Source organism: Halichoeres trimaculatus, unplaced genomic scaffold, assembly GCF_033239565.1.
Source record: "Halichoeres trimaculatus isolate MK-OKI-2021-1 unplaced genomic scaffold, fHalTri1.1 fHalTri1_scaffold_2, whole genome shotgun sequence".
NCBI lineage: Eukaryota > Metazoa > Chordata > Actinopteri > Labriformes > Labridae > Halichoeres > Halichoeres trimaculatus.
In genome coordinates, this window is record NW_027437180.1 from 26,585,026 (window position 1) to 26,604,218 (window position 19,193).

Here is a 19,193-nt window from a genome sequence, read left to right on the forward strand (position 1 = left end):
TTTCATGGTTAAACTGATAGTTTCTCTCAGTTCTCTTTGACCTGAAAAGTACGAAGTAAAAATAATGGGTTTTTTTTTATATTTAAACACAAGATAATGCTTTTATGGTTGTGACAATAAATCAAAACAGAAAGCATCCATATTTTGATAAAACTTTATTGGCATAAAGATAAAAAAAAAGTTTTTGTAAAAAAAAAAAAAATTAAGGCACAGAGGGATATAATAAATGCATGGGTTTCCCATGAACACTAGATGCACTCCAAATTGAAGTTTGTTTTAAGTTACAATATGTACCATAAAATGATAATAAGCCAACACTCTGAAGCTTAATCATTGTACATAGGATGAGTAAATATGACAGAAAGTGCCACACTCTTACCTACTTTTTTAAAAGTATGAAAACATAATCAGCATAATTATCAAAGCCCTTTTTGGTATTTTTGTAAAAGCCAGGATAAGATAGTATCAAATCACAAGCAGGTGAGCATATTTCTCATGTAATACAAAAACCATACCCTGTGTATTCTGGTTATGACTGAATATTTTCAAAGGCCTGTGTTTTATTTACAATACTGTGTCCAACACTGTGCTGTTATACTGAGCCATGAATCATTCATTGTTTTAACATCACTTTCTAAGTGACAGCTTGGTGAATACGCTTACATGTCTGTCTGTGTACCCTCAGTCCCTTTCAGTGCATATAAGTATAGAGGCAAAATGTGATTTAGTTCACCCTTTAGGAATACTTCATGATATTTAAATGGCTTTATCTTATTCTGTGCTGCAAAGAGTGGTCCCTGATCAGCTGGTTATACATGGCTGTTCCCATTAGTACTCATATCAAGGCCGTCAGCGGACAAGGAGGAGGATGGGCGGGGCCGAGGATTGACAGGAGTAGCTGTCTGAGGGTGGCTGACCTGTGACACCATATCATCAGACTCCAGGCGCTCCAGCTCCTCTCTCACCAGCATCTCCATGTGGGCATCTGTGTCCCGCCCCAGGCGTTCATCCTGACACAAAAACAAACACATTAACCTCTCAGTACCCTTACATGTAAACAAGGAGCTCAGTAACACTCATGTCTCAAATATTATCATGAAAGCACAACTACAGTGATCTCACAGCTTAAATAGAGCTATGACAAGATCAGTTGATTATACAATTTTTTCCATTAAGAGCCTGTAGATGCACAGACTATGACTATACTGTATCTAACCTCCATGACTCCATCAAGCAGACGGCCAAGCACATCTCTCCTCTTGATTTTAGCTCTCTCCATGGATTCTAGCTTCACGATAACAGCATCAATCTTTGACACAATGCTGCCAATAGAATGCTCCATCCGGTCCACACGCCGCACCAGCCTGACAAACAGACATTAGCTCTTGGCTATTAACATGTTAACTCATGAGAATATTTCATTGAAATTTTAAAATACCTTAAAAAATATCAAAAAACAGGAATACACTTATATTATTATCAGCTATTTTTTTAACCCAAACATTTGTATCAAAAGAGAGAAACAGACATGCTTAAACAGGGCCTTTTCTTCTAATACGACTTATGGATGCCAAGAGGTTTTGAGATAGCCTTAAATATTTTAAAGTGAAGGCAATAGAACGCATCTTACACTTGAAACTCCTCGTACGAGACGCCCCCTGAGCTGCTACCGCGCCGACGAGAGCTGTGGCCGCTGTCTTCATCGTCATCTTCTTCTGAGTCGTCTTGAGTGCGAGGAAAGCTCCGCCCACTGCTGGGTCGAGTCAGTGAATTGCGCTCCAGCTCCAAGTCCTCCTAGCATACGAGCAGAAACACACTGAACATCTGCAGGTGTTGTGGTTGAGTATGCACTGATGGCAAAATCAGTTTTTGTTGGATAAATAGTTAACTCTTTCTTCACTCACTCTCTCCTTCTCCAGGTCATCTCTCATTTGTTGATGTTCATGCTCTGTCAACTCTTGATCACCATCTTGATCATACTTGGCAAAGATGGCCTGTATCTCTGCATCCGTGTGGCCCTTTCTGAGAAACAAAAACAAAAACAAAAACACATACAATAAAATTTAACACTGAACAACAATTTAGTCCAAACTCCAAACAGTCAGTTCATTTCATTCTTTTACCCTTTAAGATCCTGGCGGAGTTCATCAAAATTTAGTTTGCCTCCAGCTTGACGTAAACTCTCTGAGATGTCATCAACTGCTGTCTTCTTCAGTCTGAGTTTCATTAAGGCTTTGTTACAGCCCTGAGAAAGGGGGTTCAGAAAAAAGTAAAACATCACAACTATTCACTGATGACTTGAGTGATACCTAAAACTTACTTTACTTGCATTGTCTTCTTAACTATGAAGGTCTTTAGCTGTTTCTCTCTTAGATTTAGGTAAATAGAGTATCTGACCTGATCACCGCCTCATGGGCAGTTCAAAACAAACCTGTAGTCAGGATGAACTCCTGAAATCTGACTTCGACCTCTGTTCATAGGGTTATCTGGATTTTTTTTAGTAACATGAAAGACGAGGTAGCTTCCCTCGAAGTGTTGCATGAGCGGTAAGATTATCACTTATTCTGCTTCTGATCTGGCTTGGGTAGGAAGGAGGTAGGTAGGAGGTAGGTAGGTAGGTAAGAGGAATGGTGCTTCAGAACACAAAACAGCACCTCTGTGTTATGCAGATGGTGTGGTTCAGCTGGCTCTGTCATACTGGGACTCCCAGCGAGCAGTGAAGCCTTTTGCACCACGTTGAGGTGACAGCTCAAATCAGTGAGGGTCTTGTTTACATTAACAGGAAAACTACTTGAGATTGACTGGAAGTAGGCATTATATCTTCATATACAACTCCCACATGCAATTCAATACCTTTTTAATAAGGTCAGTCATTTCCATCTCAGACCTTTGCTGGGACATGTCAGCCTTCACCTCAGAGTATGTGTCATTGATGATGGCTAGGAACATGTTCTGTGCAGAAAGAAGAGATTAAAGACATTCCTATGTTGTTTAGGAGTAAAAACAAAACGTAAATTAAACAGGTGCTTTCTCACCAAGAGAATGAAGAAAATGAAGAAAACAAAGGTTGTGAAGTAGATTGGTCCAAGTACAGGATTGGCCTCCTCTATCTCTGAAAACTCAAAGTCTCCCAGAATGATGCGGAACTGTGTGAAACTAAAACAGAAAAATGTTTTCAAACAACAGGAAATGTCAGCTTTTAGGGGTATTTATATATTTGGGTACTTTACTCCGAATGCTCTTACATGCTTTCTTGGAATGTGCTGAAATCGTCAACTTGAGTTCCAAACACCAAGTAGGCTAGCTGAGCATACGCCAAGAAGATGATGAAGAACATGATGGCAAAACCAACAAGGTCTTTAGCACAGCGAGACATTGTGCTGGAGAGCTGACTCATAGTCTTGTTAAAGTTGATGAACTTGAATAGCTGCGAGAGATCATTATTTGACATCAGTCACCTTCATCAGACACCTTCACATTGTCGAGGTTCAACTTTGTATATAGTGTTTGATATTTTGTAGTTAATGATCTTTTACCTTGACCCAGGAGAAAAAGACGATAACTGCAGCCACATTATTGAACCGAACTTGCAGACTGGCTAAAGGCTCAAAGATGGGGTGAACAGTGTGGTTCTCCAACAAGCCTTTGAGAAGGTTTCCAACCATAGCTGTTCTGGTTATGCTCATGATAATCGCAACAACACTCAGCTAAACAAGGAGAGCATCAAGAAAGAAAGTCTGTGAGTGACAAATCATGCGGAAAAAGAAGACTTAAGCAGAAAATTTGAAACGCACCACAACAATGAGAACATCCAGACAGTTCCACGGGCTCTTAAAGTAATGCAGGCGATGGATGCGGATCTCCAGCACCTCCTCCACCACGTAATAGAGGATGAATAGACAGAACGCCACCTCGCACACACCCACAAAGTAGTCCCAGCTGGACATATATCGTATTAGGCGGACTGTTTGGAACTCCCAAGAGGTCAACACCCCACCAGTTGCAGGGAACTCCACCAACAACCTGGCAGATGCAGAAAAGTCCAACTGTTAGTTGTCACTCAATGTCAGTAATAAAGGGGCTGTTGTGTAAGGGGTTCATCTAAATAATAAAACAGAATTAATTGGCCATTTAACCATCTGACTAAAGTAAAACTGGCTGCTTGATGTATTTCAAATTATTTTTACCTGGCAATACAGAAAAGGTTGATGTTCCCATTGTAGACAGAGAAGTCAAAAAAGACAGCTCTGGTGCCTCTGTCCAGCCACAGGTGGTCTTTGAGATACTGCAGTTGAACAGCTGACTCCTCTCTGGTACGAAACAGGTCCTGGTAGTATCCTCCACCTCCATATTTAGACACCTGGCCCCAGTAACTGCTCCCATTCATCTCACTTTCTGTTGTATACGCCCAACTAAGAGATCACATGAAGAAAGATTTCTAAGCTGTGCAGCTCTGGTTTCCTTTAAAATGGAATTGACAACGATTTGAAATGTGATGTTAACTTGTACTTACGCAGTTCCATTCTTGGGGCCAAATGAGGTTGTGTCTTCATTGGATGGGGTGTACATGTTGTAGCAGTCCTGAACCTCATCTCTCAGATTTTCATGGACAGAGCAGGACTCATTGCGAACTTTGACCTGCCTGAGCCGTGGAACACCGAGCAGGAGGTTCTCATAGTAGATAAGGCTCTGGTTCTCTGGCAGGCTCTTGTTGTTATACCACACCTCCCAGTATATACCATTTAGGAAAGGACCTTCTGTGAACTACCAGTTTGAAACAGACAATATTATAAAACAGGGAGTCAAGAGAATGTAAATGTCAGTGTAAAGGGATACTCATTTTGCATTAATGTCTCTATAGATAGTCCATAGCAAAAACACCTTGTGCACAGGTGTCCTTTCTCAATATGCATTATTATTAAGCTAAGGTATAAAGGGGTTTCAGTAGCCTAACATTAGATTTCAATTATCATTAAGTCTTTTACCTTCCAGAAATCCTCCATGGTAGAAAGGCTTCTAAAAGTTGAAGGGTTACCAGCAGACAGCTGTGTGTCCAGGAAAAGCTGGGACATGACTTTAGTGTAATAGTACATGTTGGCACTCACCATCCCATAAGTCACTGCAGAACAGAAAGCATTGCCATAATGTTGTATCCCACATTCAACTACATCAGAGCAACTTCATCTCTTAGTTTTCATTATCCAATGCATTTCTGTCTCCAGCATCATTTAGCATTTATCAGGAAGTAGCTCTGGAAAGAGCTTTTCGTGGCGAAGCTCTGCCCAGTAGAGTGTGCCTTAATGCAGTCTGCCAGGAAACAATTTCCTGATCCACCCCTAACCACAGTTTGGCAGATTTCATTGCAGCAGAGAGAGGGAAGAAAACCTTTACCACAAGATTTTCAGCCCTGCACATTTTAATGTGGAATTTATTTCAACGTATTTACATTTACAAACTGCTGCCATTAAATTTGAACAGTTACTGATATATAAACTCACTGACAACTTTCAAATATTAAATATTACTGTGGCAAACAGTCTGGCACAAATTGTGGGTTTGGAAAAAGCTTTTCAGTTGCAAAAAAAAGATGTCCAGGCCTGCGTATGTGGTTCTGCATTTCCAAAAGCTTCAATAGTCACCTTTATATCTTCCATCACTGGATTCTAAAAATTCTAGTTTGAACACAAAATATTCTAAAAAAAAAAAAAAACAGGTACTCTGTGGTAAAACAAAGACCTATGGCCCTTCAGCTCATTTTGGATCAGTAATCAGCACCCTGCCTCTCAATGAAAATGTAGTACAGTGAACTCATGACAATTGAAACAGACAGGTTAGTTAAGAAAAAAAATCAAAATAGAAATCTGTGTTTTGTCTTCATTATTTCTCAGCTATGAGTCTGAAAATAGCCATGGCATAAAGAATGTCTGACACACTACCAGCAAACTTTGTGTCATTTCAGGATTTCTTTGTTTTTACTTACAGACACAAAGAGTGATGAGGAATGCGAGATATGTCAGCATCTCCCTCAGTACGTTCCTGAGGTATCTCTCTCTGCTGCTGTCACTGTCCTCCATCAGCTCTGTGCCCCACAAAACTGCAGAAACAAACAGTAATTCATATACATGAACAGCAGAAAGAAAGATAAGGTTGCAGGACAACTTATGATTCACTTTAACTAAAATCAAACAAGACACTCATTTAATCAAACTCTTGGATTATTTTTTGTCGGTGAATTTCACAACATATGAACGACTTACTGACCAACCTTTCATTTTGCAATATTAAACTGTGACTAATACTACATTGAGTTTCACCCCAGACTTTGCTATGCCGTTAAGTTATCAAAGCGTATACTGACCACGGATCTTTTGGAATATCTGCTTCATACACCCAGGGTGCTCGTGTCTGTCTTGCTGCTGGGCATCCGCAGTCGGGGTCGGGTACAACCCTCCACGGGTGATGTGGGTACTGCTGCCTCCGCCTGTGTAGCTGCCCAGGCCACTGCTGCAGCTGCTGCTGGAGGCCGTTGAAACCGACCTTCTTCCAGGACTCGCCGGTGGCCAGTCAGCTTCCATTATCTCGTCCTCGGGCTCGAAACCCGGATTATCGCGGCTCCAGGCTTGTCTTGAAGGAGGGGACGGGGTGCCTATAACTCCTCCGAGACCCAGGTCTTGGGGTTGGATATTCTCCATCTCAATCCCCTCTCCTGAGTCAAGTCTGTGAGGCAACCTGCCAGTTTGGCTCTGTGGGGGCTGATGCGGTCTGACTCGAGAAGAACTCATGGTCCTCTATACTGTTTTTATCTACTGTTTACAGGGCATCTAGAAATTTATTGAAAGACACAAAATCTATAGCGACTGTGTCATTCCGGGTTTTCCTCGAAAATAGTTAAACGCCCGGAACCCAATTCTGTGGAAAAAGTGCCCGAAACTAGCTAAGTTACTTAGCTAGACGAAACTCTACACAGTAAACGGTGTCCTGTTCATCTCCGTTAGTTTCCACTCACCAAACTGTTAAGAAAGCTTCCTTGAGGAAGGCATCCAGCCGTCTTCATTTGCGTCTCAAAGAACGATGTCCGTCGTCCTGAATTTGATGTTTTAAATCGATTTAATTCACCAACTCTTACGGAGTAAAAGTCTTACCTATTATGTTACTTTCATTACACTGACGACTTCATCACCGATCGTGTTTATGTGAAACGGGTATGGTACTTATCTTGCCCCAGGACAGCCATCTTGTTCTTCAACTGTTCCCCAAAAAACTCTCTTTCTCATTTGTTCAGGACTCAGATTACATCTGGAAAAGTCATGGCGTCGCAATGAAGGATGAAAACGCTGCAATGGAAGGCATTTTTCTCGACTCAAATACTCATTTAAGTCAGTTAGATTCAGTGTTCCCTGAAGTCAACAACCCGAATTAAAAGTTTGTAAAACGTAAACTGTGAGACAGTTTTTCCCCGTCTGTAAAGCTAAAGTTCGAGTTCTGGATGGTAAAAAAAGAATATCTGAAACCGTTTAAAAAAGCACATCAGGCCCTTTATAGCCATAATCCCTGACAAAGTTAAAATTTAATCCGAAGAAGGATCAGGTCATTTGCATTACATAATCTCTATATGTTTGGATCAGAGGTTACCATGACAACAAAGGACTTTGTAAAGAGGGGCCGATGTTACTCAGTAGGCCTGCATGCAATTTGCAGCATGCAACTTGAAACAACAAAACTTTAACTGTATGAAAATATAATATTAAATGCTTATTAAAGCATAGTTATGGCTACATTAAATCATTGTGATATAACCTACTTGGTCATTAGAACTTCAATGATGTTTTAATACTTGTGTACAGGTTTAATACTCATAGGTTTTAAATACTCTAAGACCATTTAATATGTACTGTAAATTAGCAATTATCCTTTGATTTATGGTAAATCTCATTGCTGATAACAACTCCTGAGGTGCTTTGGTATTTATTTCCCTTGGTTTTACTTATCCTGCTATTTTCTGTTTGATTCAGTTTTATTGTTTTGCTGTTTTTACCCCACTGTTGGATTTCACTTTCTTAATCATCTTTATTGTAAAGTGTGATACATGATTGTCTGTTAATGTGTGACAATCACTTAGGCAAACTGACAACATTTACATGACAATAAAGTATCTTGAATCCCGAAACCATAACTATTTTGGGAGGCTAAATCCTTTATTCAAGGTAAAGTCTCGAAACAGTTTTAAAAGCATCTATATAGTATCAGCACAGTGTGAGATTAAGTATTGGCAAGACTACAAATCCCCTTTTACTGTGATGCTAATGACATTTAATGTAATAAAAAAAACGTATATTCTAATTTGGAGACTGGCTGGGCTGGAGAGTGGTGGACGAGTGGTGGACGGGAAGTCGTCATCTAATTTCTTGTGGACCTTTTTGCACTTTCTATACTCTTTCTTACTTTTGTTTTCTTAAATGCTGCTGTGACTCCTGAATTTCCCCTCGGGGATAAATAAAGTATTTTCTATTCTATTCTATTCTATTCTAATTTAGAGTATGCCTATCATTTATGTTTCTATGCAACTGAAAACTGTTTTAAACACAAATTGAATGTGATACACTAATACGTTTTAGTCTGTTTTGTCAAATCCCATTACACCACTGGGTGGCACTAAACACCAACACTAAAACCCAATCTCAAACAAATGTAAGAGGAGTTAACGTCTGCACTAAAATACATCTCAAATCACATTTGCGCTTGGACGACATTGTTTGACTGTGTGCGTAACTAACCCATGACTGTTGCCAGCTTTTCAAGTTGATGATATTCATTATTGATAAGACAGTTAATAAATCTGGAATTATTTTTTAATGATGAAGTACGATGTATATATCATATTTTGAGACAATTTCTGTGTTCGTCGTAACCACGTGATTTAAAAATAATTGAATTCCATAAAATGAGAAACACAAATTATGTATGATAAAAGTATCGACTTCATACTGATGTCTGCCGCACATACATACACTTACACTTAAATATCAAAAGGAAAATAATCCTTGGGATATTTGTTTTTTACAGTCATGAACCATGGCAAATATCTAAAATGTAAAACAATCTCCATCTGATTTGAGATAAGTTAACCCATGTTCAAGTATGCAAGATCTTTCAGGGGCTTAAATTATTTCGATAAACAGATAAGCTAAAGGTATTGTTTAAAGCTGCAGCATTTCCATTATGGAAAAATTAAAAACAAGTGTAGTGTGCGAGAACCTTGTGAACTAAATAATAGAAAATTCTGGGAGGGCGGGGTTATTTGTTTGGCGTCATAATTTATGTTGCCTAGTGTAAACAGTCCATTGGCTGAATCTTGGTGATGGGGGTTCCCTGCCCCAGATTGCAGGGGTAAAACAATAAATAGAACCTATCTCTTTAAATCTGCAATCTCTGGTACAGCAGAGATCATAAACTGCTAGTCAGGCGTGGGAAACATAACAAGGTTTACCTGAGATACTCTGTATTTCAGAACAGTTTACAGTCGGTTATTCGAGGTTATCTATTAAGAATAGTTCTGTCTACATAGATAGGTCATTCATAAGGTAAGTTAAACATCATCCAAGCTAAACCAGCTAGCTGTGGGACAGCAGATACGCTAACGTTAACCGTACTCGCTAACGAAAGCGAGCTGCATTGTCTGGTCATACCCATGGATACTAATGTTCATTAATCCAATCTGTCCATCAATCAGGGATATTTTGGTAGTGTTTAAGTGGCACATTTTCCATGACGTCAAAATTATTCATTTGGAACAATTAAGTCAAATGTTCCTTCTTTGTTTTCTTTGGGCTATCCTAGCTTAGCACTGCACTTGGTCTGTTGAAAACGGGTTTACGCTCACTAAAAGTTAGTGGTATTTTAAATTACACCTTTTGCTGGATTGATGTTGCTTCCGGCTTCTTACGAGCACGGATAATGTAATATTCTTTAGTGTTTTACGTTGAGCGTTTTTATGTCTGTTAGGCAAAACACTGGCACGCTGTAGTGTCCGGTAAAATCGGTCTCCTCTGCTTGATGTATCAACCGCTTGCAAACAGCCCGATTACAAGAATTTATTTGAAGTTCACGAAAGTATGATCTTGGACGCTTTCTTGTTCCTTTTGACCGAATGCCATGAAATATTTTCCTGCGCTCAGTGCTGTGGCGACGACCGGCTAAAAGAAAAACGACGACGCCACAAGTTAGCCGTAGCTCATATTTGCTAGCTAACCAGTAGCAGCGAAAGCTGTGGTTTGCTTTCCTATTTGTCGGGCTAGCATTAGCATTAGCCACTTAAGATGACAGGGACGATGTCGGCACTTGAGAACTATTATTCCTTCAGTTGTTTATTTTGACCTGAACTGCCATTTGCAGTGTAGGCATGCAATACTCCAGACATTTCTTGAATAGATGCAAAAAACAATGGACATGTCACGGTAAAAAGTATATGCGACAAATGAGTGGATGGACAGAATGTTGTTAGCACAGAGATGTAGGGCCTGTCCACACAGTGAGAAATGTATATACCTAGAATTCGGGGGTTTGTAAAATATGTCCTTATTTCCTTTACTTTTTTATGAATTAATTTATTTGTTGTTAAGTTGGTTAGGTGCCTGTCTTGAACGCCAACACCACTCACTCTTCTTTTATACACAGTCGGTTTCCTCCTTTGTCTCATTGGATGGACGTGATGGCGCAGTTGAATGTTAGCTTGTGTGTTAGCCGGCCAGCTAAACATTCAGCTATTTTGCCTCTGCCATTGTATTAGTGAAAGTCAGGTAAATCATTTGGCCGTGTCATCAGACAAAGAAAGCGAAACGTCTCCTTTCACCATTGCGCTTGCCACACTTCCTGGTTTTACATCTTTGGGTTGTGTGCCCGGGGAGCTATATAGGTTTTAATGTATATTAACTTCCTCTGATGACCTGTCCTAAAATAATTCAAACGGCAGCCCTACCAACTCAAGGCTTTATTCCAAGTCATGGTACCCGACATTCAGTTGCCCATTTATCAAGCACAGGTGGCTTATGCAAACGCACTTTGGAACGAAAGCAATGCAATAACCGTTCTGCAATAATTTAAAGTCTGCATAAAGGTTTAATAGTTCAGATCTTGAGACAATCCATAACAAAAGTGAACGACTTTGCGATGTGTCGTTTCTGTTATTTCTCAAGATGTTACTTGTTCAGTGTACTGAAATGTTGAAATGTCAGTGCTGATTAATCCTAGCCATACCACTCATCATAAAAGAAGCACCAGCACTGAGTCTTGTGTCTAAGTACCTTAAGGTGTTAAGTAAGATTTTCTCAAAAACAGTAAGGATGAAATCAGAACATTATAAACATAACATTCTTCAGCAAAGTGGGTGACCCATATTAATGCAGCTCTGTCTTAATTTTTCATTTTGTTTCAGCACTTAATATTGTTTACCAAAGAAATGGTGATGGAGAAGCCAAGTCCCCTGCTTGTAGGGCGGGAGTTTGTGAGGCAGTATTACACACTCTTAAACAAGGCACCGGATTTTCTGCACAGGTAAGAACAGCATGCCATGTGTTGCACTCTAGAACTGTTGGTGCTGACAATTTTACAACTGTTGTTGTATTTTGCTGTAAGGTTTTATGGGAGGAATTCTTCCTATGTCCATGGAGGACTTGACCCAAGTGGGAAGCTGGCAGAGGCAGTGTATGGACAAGCGGTAGGTACATTAAGAAAATAAATAAAGTCAAGAACTGATGTAGAGAATGTTGTAAGGCAGGTGTGGCTTATGTTTAGTTTAGTTTAGTTTCAACAACTTTATTTATCACAATGGGCAATTCTGATTTTGCAGTCCACCTAGGCTACACAAACAACTTCAAACAGCAAAAAGAGACAACAATGAACAGAATATAAATAAAATAAAAGACAGTACATGACATAGAGCACATTGATACACAGCAGCCATCAACAGACCCTTCCCGTAGCCAGGGGTCAAGCAGATTACATTACAAATCCACAATTAGTGGCAGGTCAAAGAGAACATGGAGATACCCAACAGTGCACTAAAGATCCCGCACAGTAACACCAGTGAAAAACAAAAAAGTACCAATATGTCAGTGAATAATGAACAATATAAAGAAACTAAATGCAGAAATAAAGCTGACATTATCATCAAGTCGATACTTTTTTAATGCATTAATAAAACAAACTGACTTTTGTCATAACCATATGTTTTGTAACATGAATTAACCATGATAAATATAAAAGTAAAAAAAAGACAACAAAAAAACTTGTTTATATTTTGGAATAAAAAATGTTTTTTTCCCTAACGAAATACTGTTCAAATGAAAGTTAACTGACAACTCATCCCCGTCTTTTACTTTAATGAGTTCTCTTAAAGAGAAAGGTTAACAGAAACATGTTTCTGATGTTATTTGACGTGTGCACTCTCCCCTCTGATTATGTTGGTTATTTCCTTATTTCTCAATCTTCTAGGAAATACACAAGAAGGTCATGTCCCTGCAGTTTAGTGAATGCCACACAAAGATCAGGCACGTGGATGCGCATGCCACTCTGAGTGATGGCGTGGTGGTGCAAGTCCTTGGAGAACTGTCCAACAATGGCCAGCCCATGAGGAAGTTTATGCAAACTTTTGTTCTTGCTCCAGAGGTGAGTACCAGCATCTCCCAACTAATCCTGACTGATCTGTGCTGAAATGATTTTCAGTGTAGTGTTGTAATATTTAACTGGTTGACTTTAATGTATTTTGTTATGTTATATTTCCTCAGGGTTCAGTGGCAAACAAGTTTTATGTCCACAATGACATCTTCCGTTACGAGGATGAGGTTTTTGGAGACTCTGAAGCTGAGCTTGATGAGGGTAAAATATTATCGAACATTCTGTGATTTATTTTTTTCGAAATTTTCATTTTGTGTAACCTCTGTAACATCTGGCGATAAACATTTCTGCTTTTGGTCACTCAGAATCTGAGGAAGAAGTAGAAGAGGAGGCAGAGGAGAGGCAGCCATCCCCTGAGCCTCTTCAGGAAAGCCCCAACCCCACCACCTATTATGAACCTCACCCTGTCACGTATGCTTTAATTTTTTAGTACCCTTAGGTCTGTCTTTACTTCTGCATTGGCTCTAAAACTGTTTTAAGCAATAGGTACTTGTATATTGGAGTGTCCACATCACACTGCAATACTCTTCCTAAACACCAGTTTCTGCTTCAGTGTATTATGTTGGAGTTGGGGCTGATAAATGATGAGCAGCAGTAAATCATACTATAGTCATTGCAAAAAAGAGAAGAGAGGATGGATGAGATGGAATGCTGAATTGGTGTAGTAGGAAAGGTCCACCAACAAGCAGACTGGGCTTGGTGTCTGCATTATTATATTTATGAGGGGCACATCGGGAAGTATGTTTACTATGTAGGTACAGAGCTACAGAGACCTACAGCAGAGATTCAATGCAGAAGTATAAACCAATCTTTAATCTGAGAGCGTGTTGCCTATGTGACCTTTTAAGAAAATTCTGCTTTGGTGATGGCGTAATATTTGATTATCTGTAGTAATGGAGTAGAAGAGCCTATGGAGGAGCCAGCTCCTGAACCAGAGCCTGAGCCTGAGCCAGAGCCCAAAGCAGAAGAGGTAAAACCTGAAGCAGAAGAAAAGGTTTTGGAAGATATGGAGGAAAAGGCACCTTCACCAGTCCCTGCAGAGTCCCCACCAAACACTCAGGAACCTGCCAAGGTAAGACTGACATATGAGCCTATGGGATTTACTTCTTGGTCTTTCTTTCAAAGAAATATTTAGTCCAGGGTGTGTACTTTGCCAAAATATGCACCTACCGACACTGCAGTGATGACTTGTTATTGATGCATCCATCACAGACTTTTTCCTGGGCTTCAGTGACCAGTAAAAACTTGCCTCCCACCGGCACAGTCACATCCTCTGGAATATCACCCCATGTTGTCAAAGCTCCAAGCTCACAGGTAACAAACTATCACTGGACTTGAAATATCCAGAATCTTATATAAAATGTGACAAATCTTTAATTGCTTCTACCTGTAATTATTAAATAAAACCAAATGTTTTAGCCCACCAAATGAGGGTTGCAGTGCTGGTTAGAGTGATGCTGCATTAAGTTCCTTCATTCATGTATTTAAAGCCTAGTTCATAAGAAGAGTGGCACAGTGTTATTGATCATTAAGCAGTTCAGGAGTTTGATTCTACATTGAAAAATGTTAGTTTTTGTTTACTTTATATGAGCTATAACTTAGCTCCTTAGATTTCTGTTCTAACAGAAGAAAAATCAAGAACTGCTGCAAAGTTCAGAGATTGACATGAATTGAAACCCATTAAAGCTAATGCAGTTTGACCTGAAGTGATTGTCTGGAGTCACCGTATTAAAGCTGAGTTGAAAAGGATATGCTCTTCATTGGGTCTTTTTCTTCCTCCCCCACACAGTCCAGAGCCGAGGCTAAACCAGAGACACAGACAGCACCTTTGCGGCCAAGGGACCAGCGCACAAGGGACAGACCAGCTTTCACTTCACGGGGTCCAAGACCTGGTAATGCAAATACACATCCCCATATAGTTAAACAAGAACATTTCTATCTTTTTACTTGTCATTGTCTTTACATTTTCCATCTTTCTGTAATCTCAGATGGCGTTGCATCTTCAGACTCACAAACTGGAAAACCACACCTGAGTTTTGTAAACAAAGGTAACAGTCAAAGTTTAAGTCAAATCTAAATTTTAAAAATACGTTTAATGTTCGGTTCCAAGGATAATGAAGTAGATGATGCACCTGAGTCAGTTTAATGTTTCTAACATGCAGGTGGACGGGCAGATAACGAATCTGGTGACATGGACAGCAGGCGAATTATTCGACATCCAGACAGCCACCAGCTCTTTGTTGGGAACCTTCCACATGACATTGACGAGAGCGAGCTAAAAGATTTCTTCATGAGTGTGTTTCATTTAAAAAGCTTCACTTAGTCAATAATTCAGTTTTCTTTAAAAGTATTAAAAGCCTTTTTGATGTTTTATTCAGCGTATGTTTAATTTAATTGTGCTTATTTTTTTGCAGCTTACGGAAATGTTGTGGAACTGCGGATCAACACCAAGGGAGTTGGTGGAAAGCTGCCCAACTTTGGATTTGTGGTCTTTGATGACTCTGATCCTGTGCAGAAAATCCTGGGGGCCAAGGTAGACGGGGCATGTATAAAAGTTTCATTACCCACTTTCATTCTTTGGTGGTGGTTTGGTGACACATATTTCCAATATGGTATTTAACTGTAATTTGGGGGTGAAGTGCTATTAAAATCCAGTCTTAAAATGTAAAAATGTTGGTTACTTATTGTGTTAATATTGTATCAAGTTTATTAGGTGGCTGTTTTTTTCGAACTTAGTGTTACAGTTAGTTATAAGACTGTTTTGGAGGGTTACTGTCCCAGATATTCTTTAAATACTGACTAGTTCAACTAGACAATTTCCACAGGCCCCGTTACTTCAATATAACCAAAAAGACAGGCCTCTTCCATTTGAAGAAGAAAGCCAGTGTCTTTGTCATGTTTGTCTGCACCCTGAGTCATTTTTACAGGTTTTTAGATCAGACTAACATGAGTCACAGTAAAGAGACAGATTATTGACTTGTTTGCAAACCAGTGAATGAGGTGGGTTGTGAAATAGACTGACAGGGAAATACAGTGGTTATGTTTTTTCCCCCGTATTGACCTTGCTTTCCTCCCTTTAGCCCATCATGTTCCGAGGGGAGGTGCGTCTGAATGTAGAGGAGAAGAAGACAAGGGCAGTGCGTGAGCGAGAGACCCGCGGTGGAGGTGACGAACGCAGAGACATGCGGCGCAACGACCGAGGCCCTGGAGGTTCCAGAGGTGTTGTTGGAAGTGGAATGATGCGGGAACGTGACGGGAGGGGACCGCCTCCTCGTGGTGGTATGGCCCCAAAACCTGGCATGGGCTCTGGAAGAGGTTCTGGTGGCCAGGGAGAGGGCCGCTTCACCACCCAGCGCCGCTGAGAAGAGCACCACCTGCAGCGTGGAAGTAGTACCGTGTTCTTCATCTTCAACTGTTCTCGTTAACGAAAAGAATCTTCATGTATAAACGTATATATTTGTTTTCGTTTTATATTTTATTTCTGTTCCCTCTTTGCTTTGGAATGTGACACAGCCTGTCAACAGTTTGTTTGTGAAATAGACAAAACAGAAATAAGCAAACAAAATTCCGCTTATCAGTTGTGAGCTGAGCATCCTTTTTCAGGTATCTCAAGAACTCACAAACTTTAATTTGTAAATTTGTGAAAAAAAGGCATACCAACCAGGAGTAATCTGCCACATTAGGAGGGACTGATAAGACTTTAAGTACGACAATACAGCCCATCATTTGGAAAAGAGATTATATGCCTTGACTTAACTGGGGCGCTGCTTCACGAGATCCCTCTATTGCACATTTTATATGGTAGTTTTCTGCCCGATGCTGTTGGAAAGGAGTGAGTTGCAAAAGTTGTGCAGTTCCAGAGGAAAAGCTTGCCTTTTACTTTTTTCCTTTTAAGAGACCACTGCTTCAAAAATTGCATAATGCACTCATCAATATGCACTAATGGGTACTTTTGTCGTATCACATTGACATCCATGCTCGGAATGCAGCTGGAAAGACCTGTTTTGTCTCGAAGCGACACGACTTATCGGGGCAGGCCTCGCTTACAGCCTGTCTGCTGTGACCAATGTACTTTTTCACACTTTTGACCCCAAACTACGCTTCAATTACTGCTGGATGGACAAAATGACAAGCAAATCTACATTATATTTTTCTTCATTTATAAATCGCAGAGCTCAAATCTTGGACTTTCACCAAATGGGTGGGGGTCAAAGGATATCCAAGACACAAAGTTGAACAATAGAAGAGTGGTGGTAAAGATGGCTGCTCGCTCTGTCTTTTCTTTTTATTCCAAGTTTGTTTTTTCTTCATGTTTTTCCCTGCCAGCTACAACGTGAAACTTGGACGGACGACATCTCCATCCCTCTTCCCTCCCTTCCTGTCTGAAGAGCGGAATAACAGAATAAATGCACAGCAAAAACCATAGTTTACTGTATGTTTTGTGTTCTGTGCATCTTTTTATTTCTCCCTCTCAACTTTATAGAGCATGATGGTGCCTTCTATTTCACCTTTTCCAGTCTTACTAAAAGTGGGTTGGGGCTCTGCCACCTCCTAATGTGGAGCTGCTCATTCTGAACTATTGACTTCTGGGAGCAGACATACAAAAACAGAAAATTGCAGTATTCACAAGACTTAGTTTATCCAGATGCATATTTCTTTTTTTTCATGTTGTTTTACTACCTAAGATGTTCTGTTGTGAATTTTGTACATTTGTTTTTGTATCGTCTGTTCTGGGTTTTGTAGAGAAAATAGGTGCCTCGAGTTCTGTTTGATGTTAAATGGTTAAAAGCTGCATCTAGAGAACTTCTCCCCCTCAAAAAAAGAAAAGAAAAGAAAAAAGGTACATTAAAGATGTTGACAGTGAAATGCTTGGTGTTTGGTTTACATGTCATAGCTCAACAAAACCGTGAAGGAGAGTACATGTCTCTCTGTGTGAGTCAGATACTGTTTATCTTTATTTTCAGTCTGACTAGTTTTTTTTTTAAAACTCATGGCAGCACTCGGGTCAAATCCCTGGACTCAGAAGTTGTCAGACTTTTTCCTCAGCAACAATTTTGTAATGATCTGTGGTGGGTGGGCTGGTCATAGTTCAGCCTAAAGACTAGCAAATACTTGTGCTCACACTTTTCTAGCTGTTGATGCTTTTGTATTTTCATATGCTGATTATTCATTGTGCTTGTTTTATTCTTTTTTTTTCCATTCAAGGTGAGTTAAATCTGAATGCCATAGTTGTCTCCTTTGGTACCACTCAGTAGGGAGGGAAGACCCTTCTGGTTTATCTGGAAGGGAAACCTATACATGAGTTGTTTTCTTTCAAGTCTATATTTTTTGTTATCTTGCACTGAAATGGGAAGTGAAAATCGATGTAGCATTTTTCTGGACAAATATACTGAATGAGGTCTTCCTTGTCTGGTGGTGTTGCACTATTCCCCGCATTTCTGGGACAATCTGTCAGTTTGAACACAGCCTCTTTCCAAATTACTCCTTTAGCTGTAATAGAAAATAAGAACACAATAGGGCTTATCTTAATAAGCATGAAATAAACTTTGCTATTGTGCAATTAAAAAAGGATATGAAGCATATTCCATGTAGTTTTTTAATGTGGTGCTGGGCTATCTGCCCAGGCTGAATATTTTCTGAAGTGATATTAGTTTTCAACAGAGGGACTCTTAATTCGCTACCATCAGTCTTTGACTAAATAATATGGGATAAAAACAACAGCTCTTTGGTCTGCATCTTTTTAACAGATAGCTCTTACTGGTTGCCTCTACCCTGAATGTTTATTTGTCAGGTTGAAGCTGAACATGAGCACTTGACTGCAATCTCACTTTTTACAGTTATTGTCTATGAAGAGAGCGGTAAAGAAGAGCCATCCTACTTTCAGACCAATCTGTGCTTTTACATGAAAGTGGTGTTAAAAAATGTATGAACACATAAATTTAATGATTGGATAATGTCTTTAGTTTTTCAGTGGTCCCCCCTTCTTCAAAATTTAAAAAGATCTTCAAAATACTGAAGCAGTAGATTTATTTTCCTGTGGTTAAAAATGCAGAAGAGTGGATCCTCATTGTGAATCATTCCAGTCCTTTATTATTTTGAATGAAAACAGAAGTTTCTTCTTGGCTTTAGCAGGTGTGGTAAACAGTTGGCTGCCATCTTAATTTTAATGTGTTTACCCTTTACTTGTTGCTAGTACTAAAGTGTTGCAGGTGGAGAATCTTTTTTTCTTCTTCCTTTGTTCCTTTTTCCTTTCTATTTTGAATGTGTTGGACTTAACATACAATAAACTACTGATATCAGCACCACTCACACTGTTTGTGATGTTTGCAGCTTCCTCTGTATTGACATGTAAACCGTTGAGTATGTTTTCCATATATGAGGAATATCTTGAACTGTGTGATGGCTATTTGACCTTGAAGCCATTGTCAAAGGTCATCATTCAGCAATGGCAAACTCGGAACATTTTGTTTTGTTTTGACTCAGTTTTTATTTTCCTTTTTTTAAGCTGATAAAAATCAGCT

At 39.6% G+C, this 19,193-nt stretch overlaps 2 protein-coding genes across 4 annotated transcripts; one reads left to right on the plus strand and one right to left on the minus strand.

The window, feature by feature from the left end:
* Positions 1-188: 188 nt before the first annotated feature.
* pkd2 (polycystic kidney disease 2) lies at positions 189-7,601 on the minus strand. 2 transcript variants are annotated; one of them, XM_074665411.1, is made up of 15 exons: positions 6,359-7,601; positions 5,981-6,094; positions 4,986-5,119; positions 4,514-4,764; positions 4,188-4,412; positions 3,795-4,023; positions 3,537-3,707; positions 3,246-3,427; positions 3,036-3,156; positions 2,854-2,952; positions 2,124-2,245; positions 1,905-2,022; positions 1,631-1,791; positions 1,217-1,364; positions 189-1,010 (listed from the first exon to the last, which is right to left on the minus strand). In XM_074665411.1, exons 1-15 carry the CDS (start codon positions 6,780-6,782, stop codon positions 810-812), a joined length of 2,700 nt encoding a protein of 899 aa, XP_074521512.1. In that variant the 5' UTR covers positions 6,783-7,601; the 3' UTR covers positions 189-809. The 2 variants fall into 2 exon arrangements, with proteins under 2 accessions (XP_074521512.1, XP_074521511.1); XM_074665410.1 differs by having other exon boundaries at positions 1,631-1,794; positions 6,359-7,600.
* A 1,807-nt stretch (positions 7,602-9,408) lies between these two features.
* On the plus strand, positions 9,409-18,985 carry g3bp2a (G3BP stress granule assembly factor 2a). Of its 2 annotated transcripts, none has more exons than XM_074688746.1 (13): positions 9,409-9,581; positions 11,432-11,550; positions 11,632-11,713; positions 12,490-12,663; positions 12,783-12,873; positions 12,978-13,083; positions 13,564-13,744; positions 13,885-13,986; positions 14,462-14,564; positions 14,661-14,720; positions 14,835-14,966; positions 15,087-15,214; positions 15,753-18,985. In XM_074688746.1, the coding sequence occupies exons 2-13, from the start codon at positions 11,456-11,458 to the stop codon at positions 16,032-16,034; spliced, it is 1,536 nt and encodes a 511-aa protein (XP_074544847.1). In that variant the 5' UTR covers positions 9,409-9,581; positions 11,432-11,455; the 3' UTR covers positions 16,035-18,985. The 2 variants fall into 2 exon arrangements, with proteins under 2 accessions (XP_074544847.1, XP_074544855.1); XM_074688754.1 differs by having other exon boundaries at positions 15,087-15,205.
* Positions 18,986-19,193: the final 208 nt, after the last annotated feature.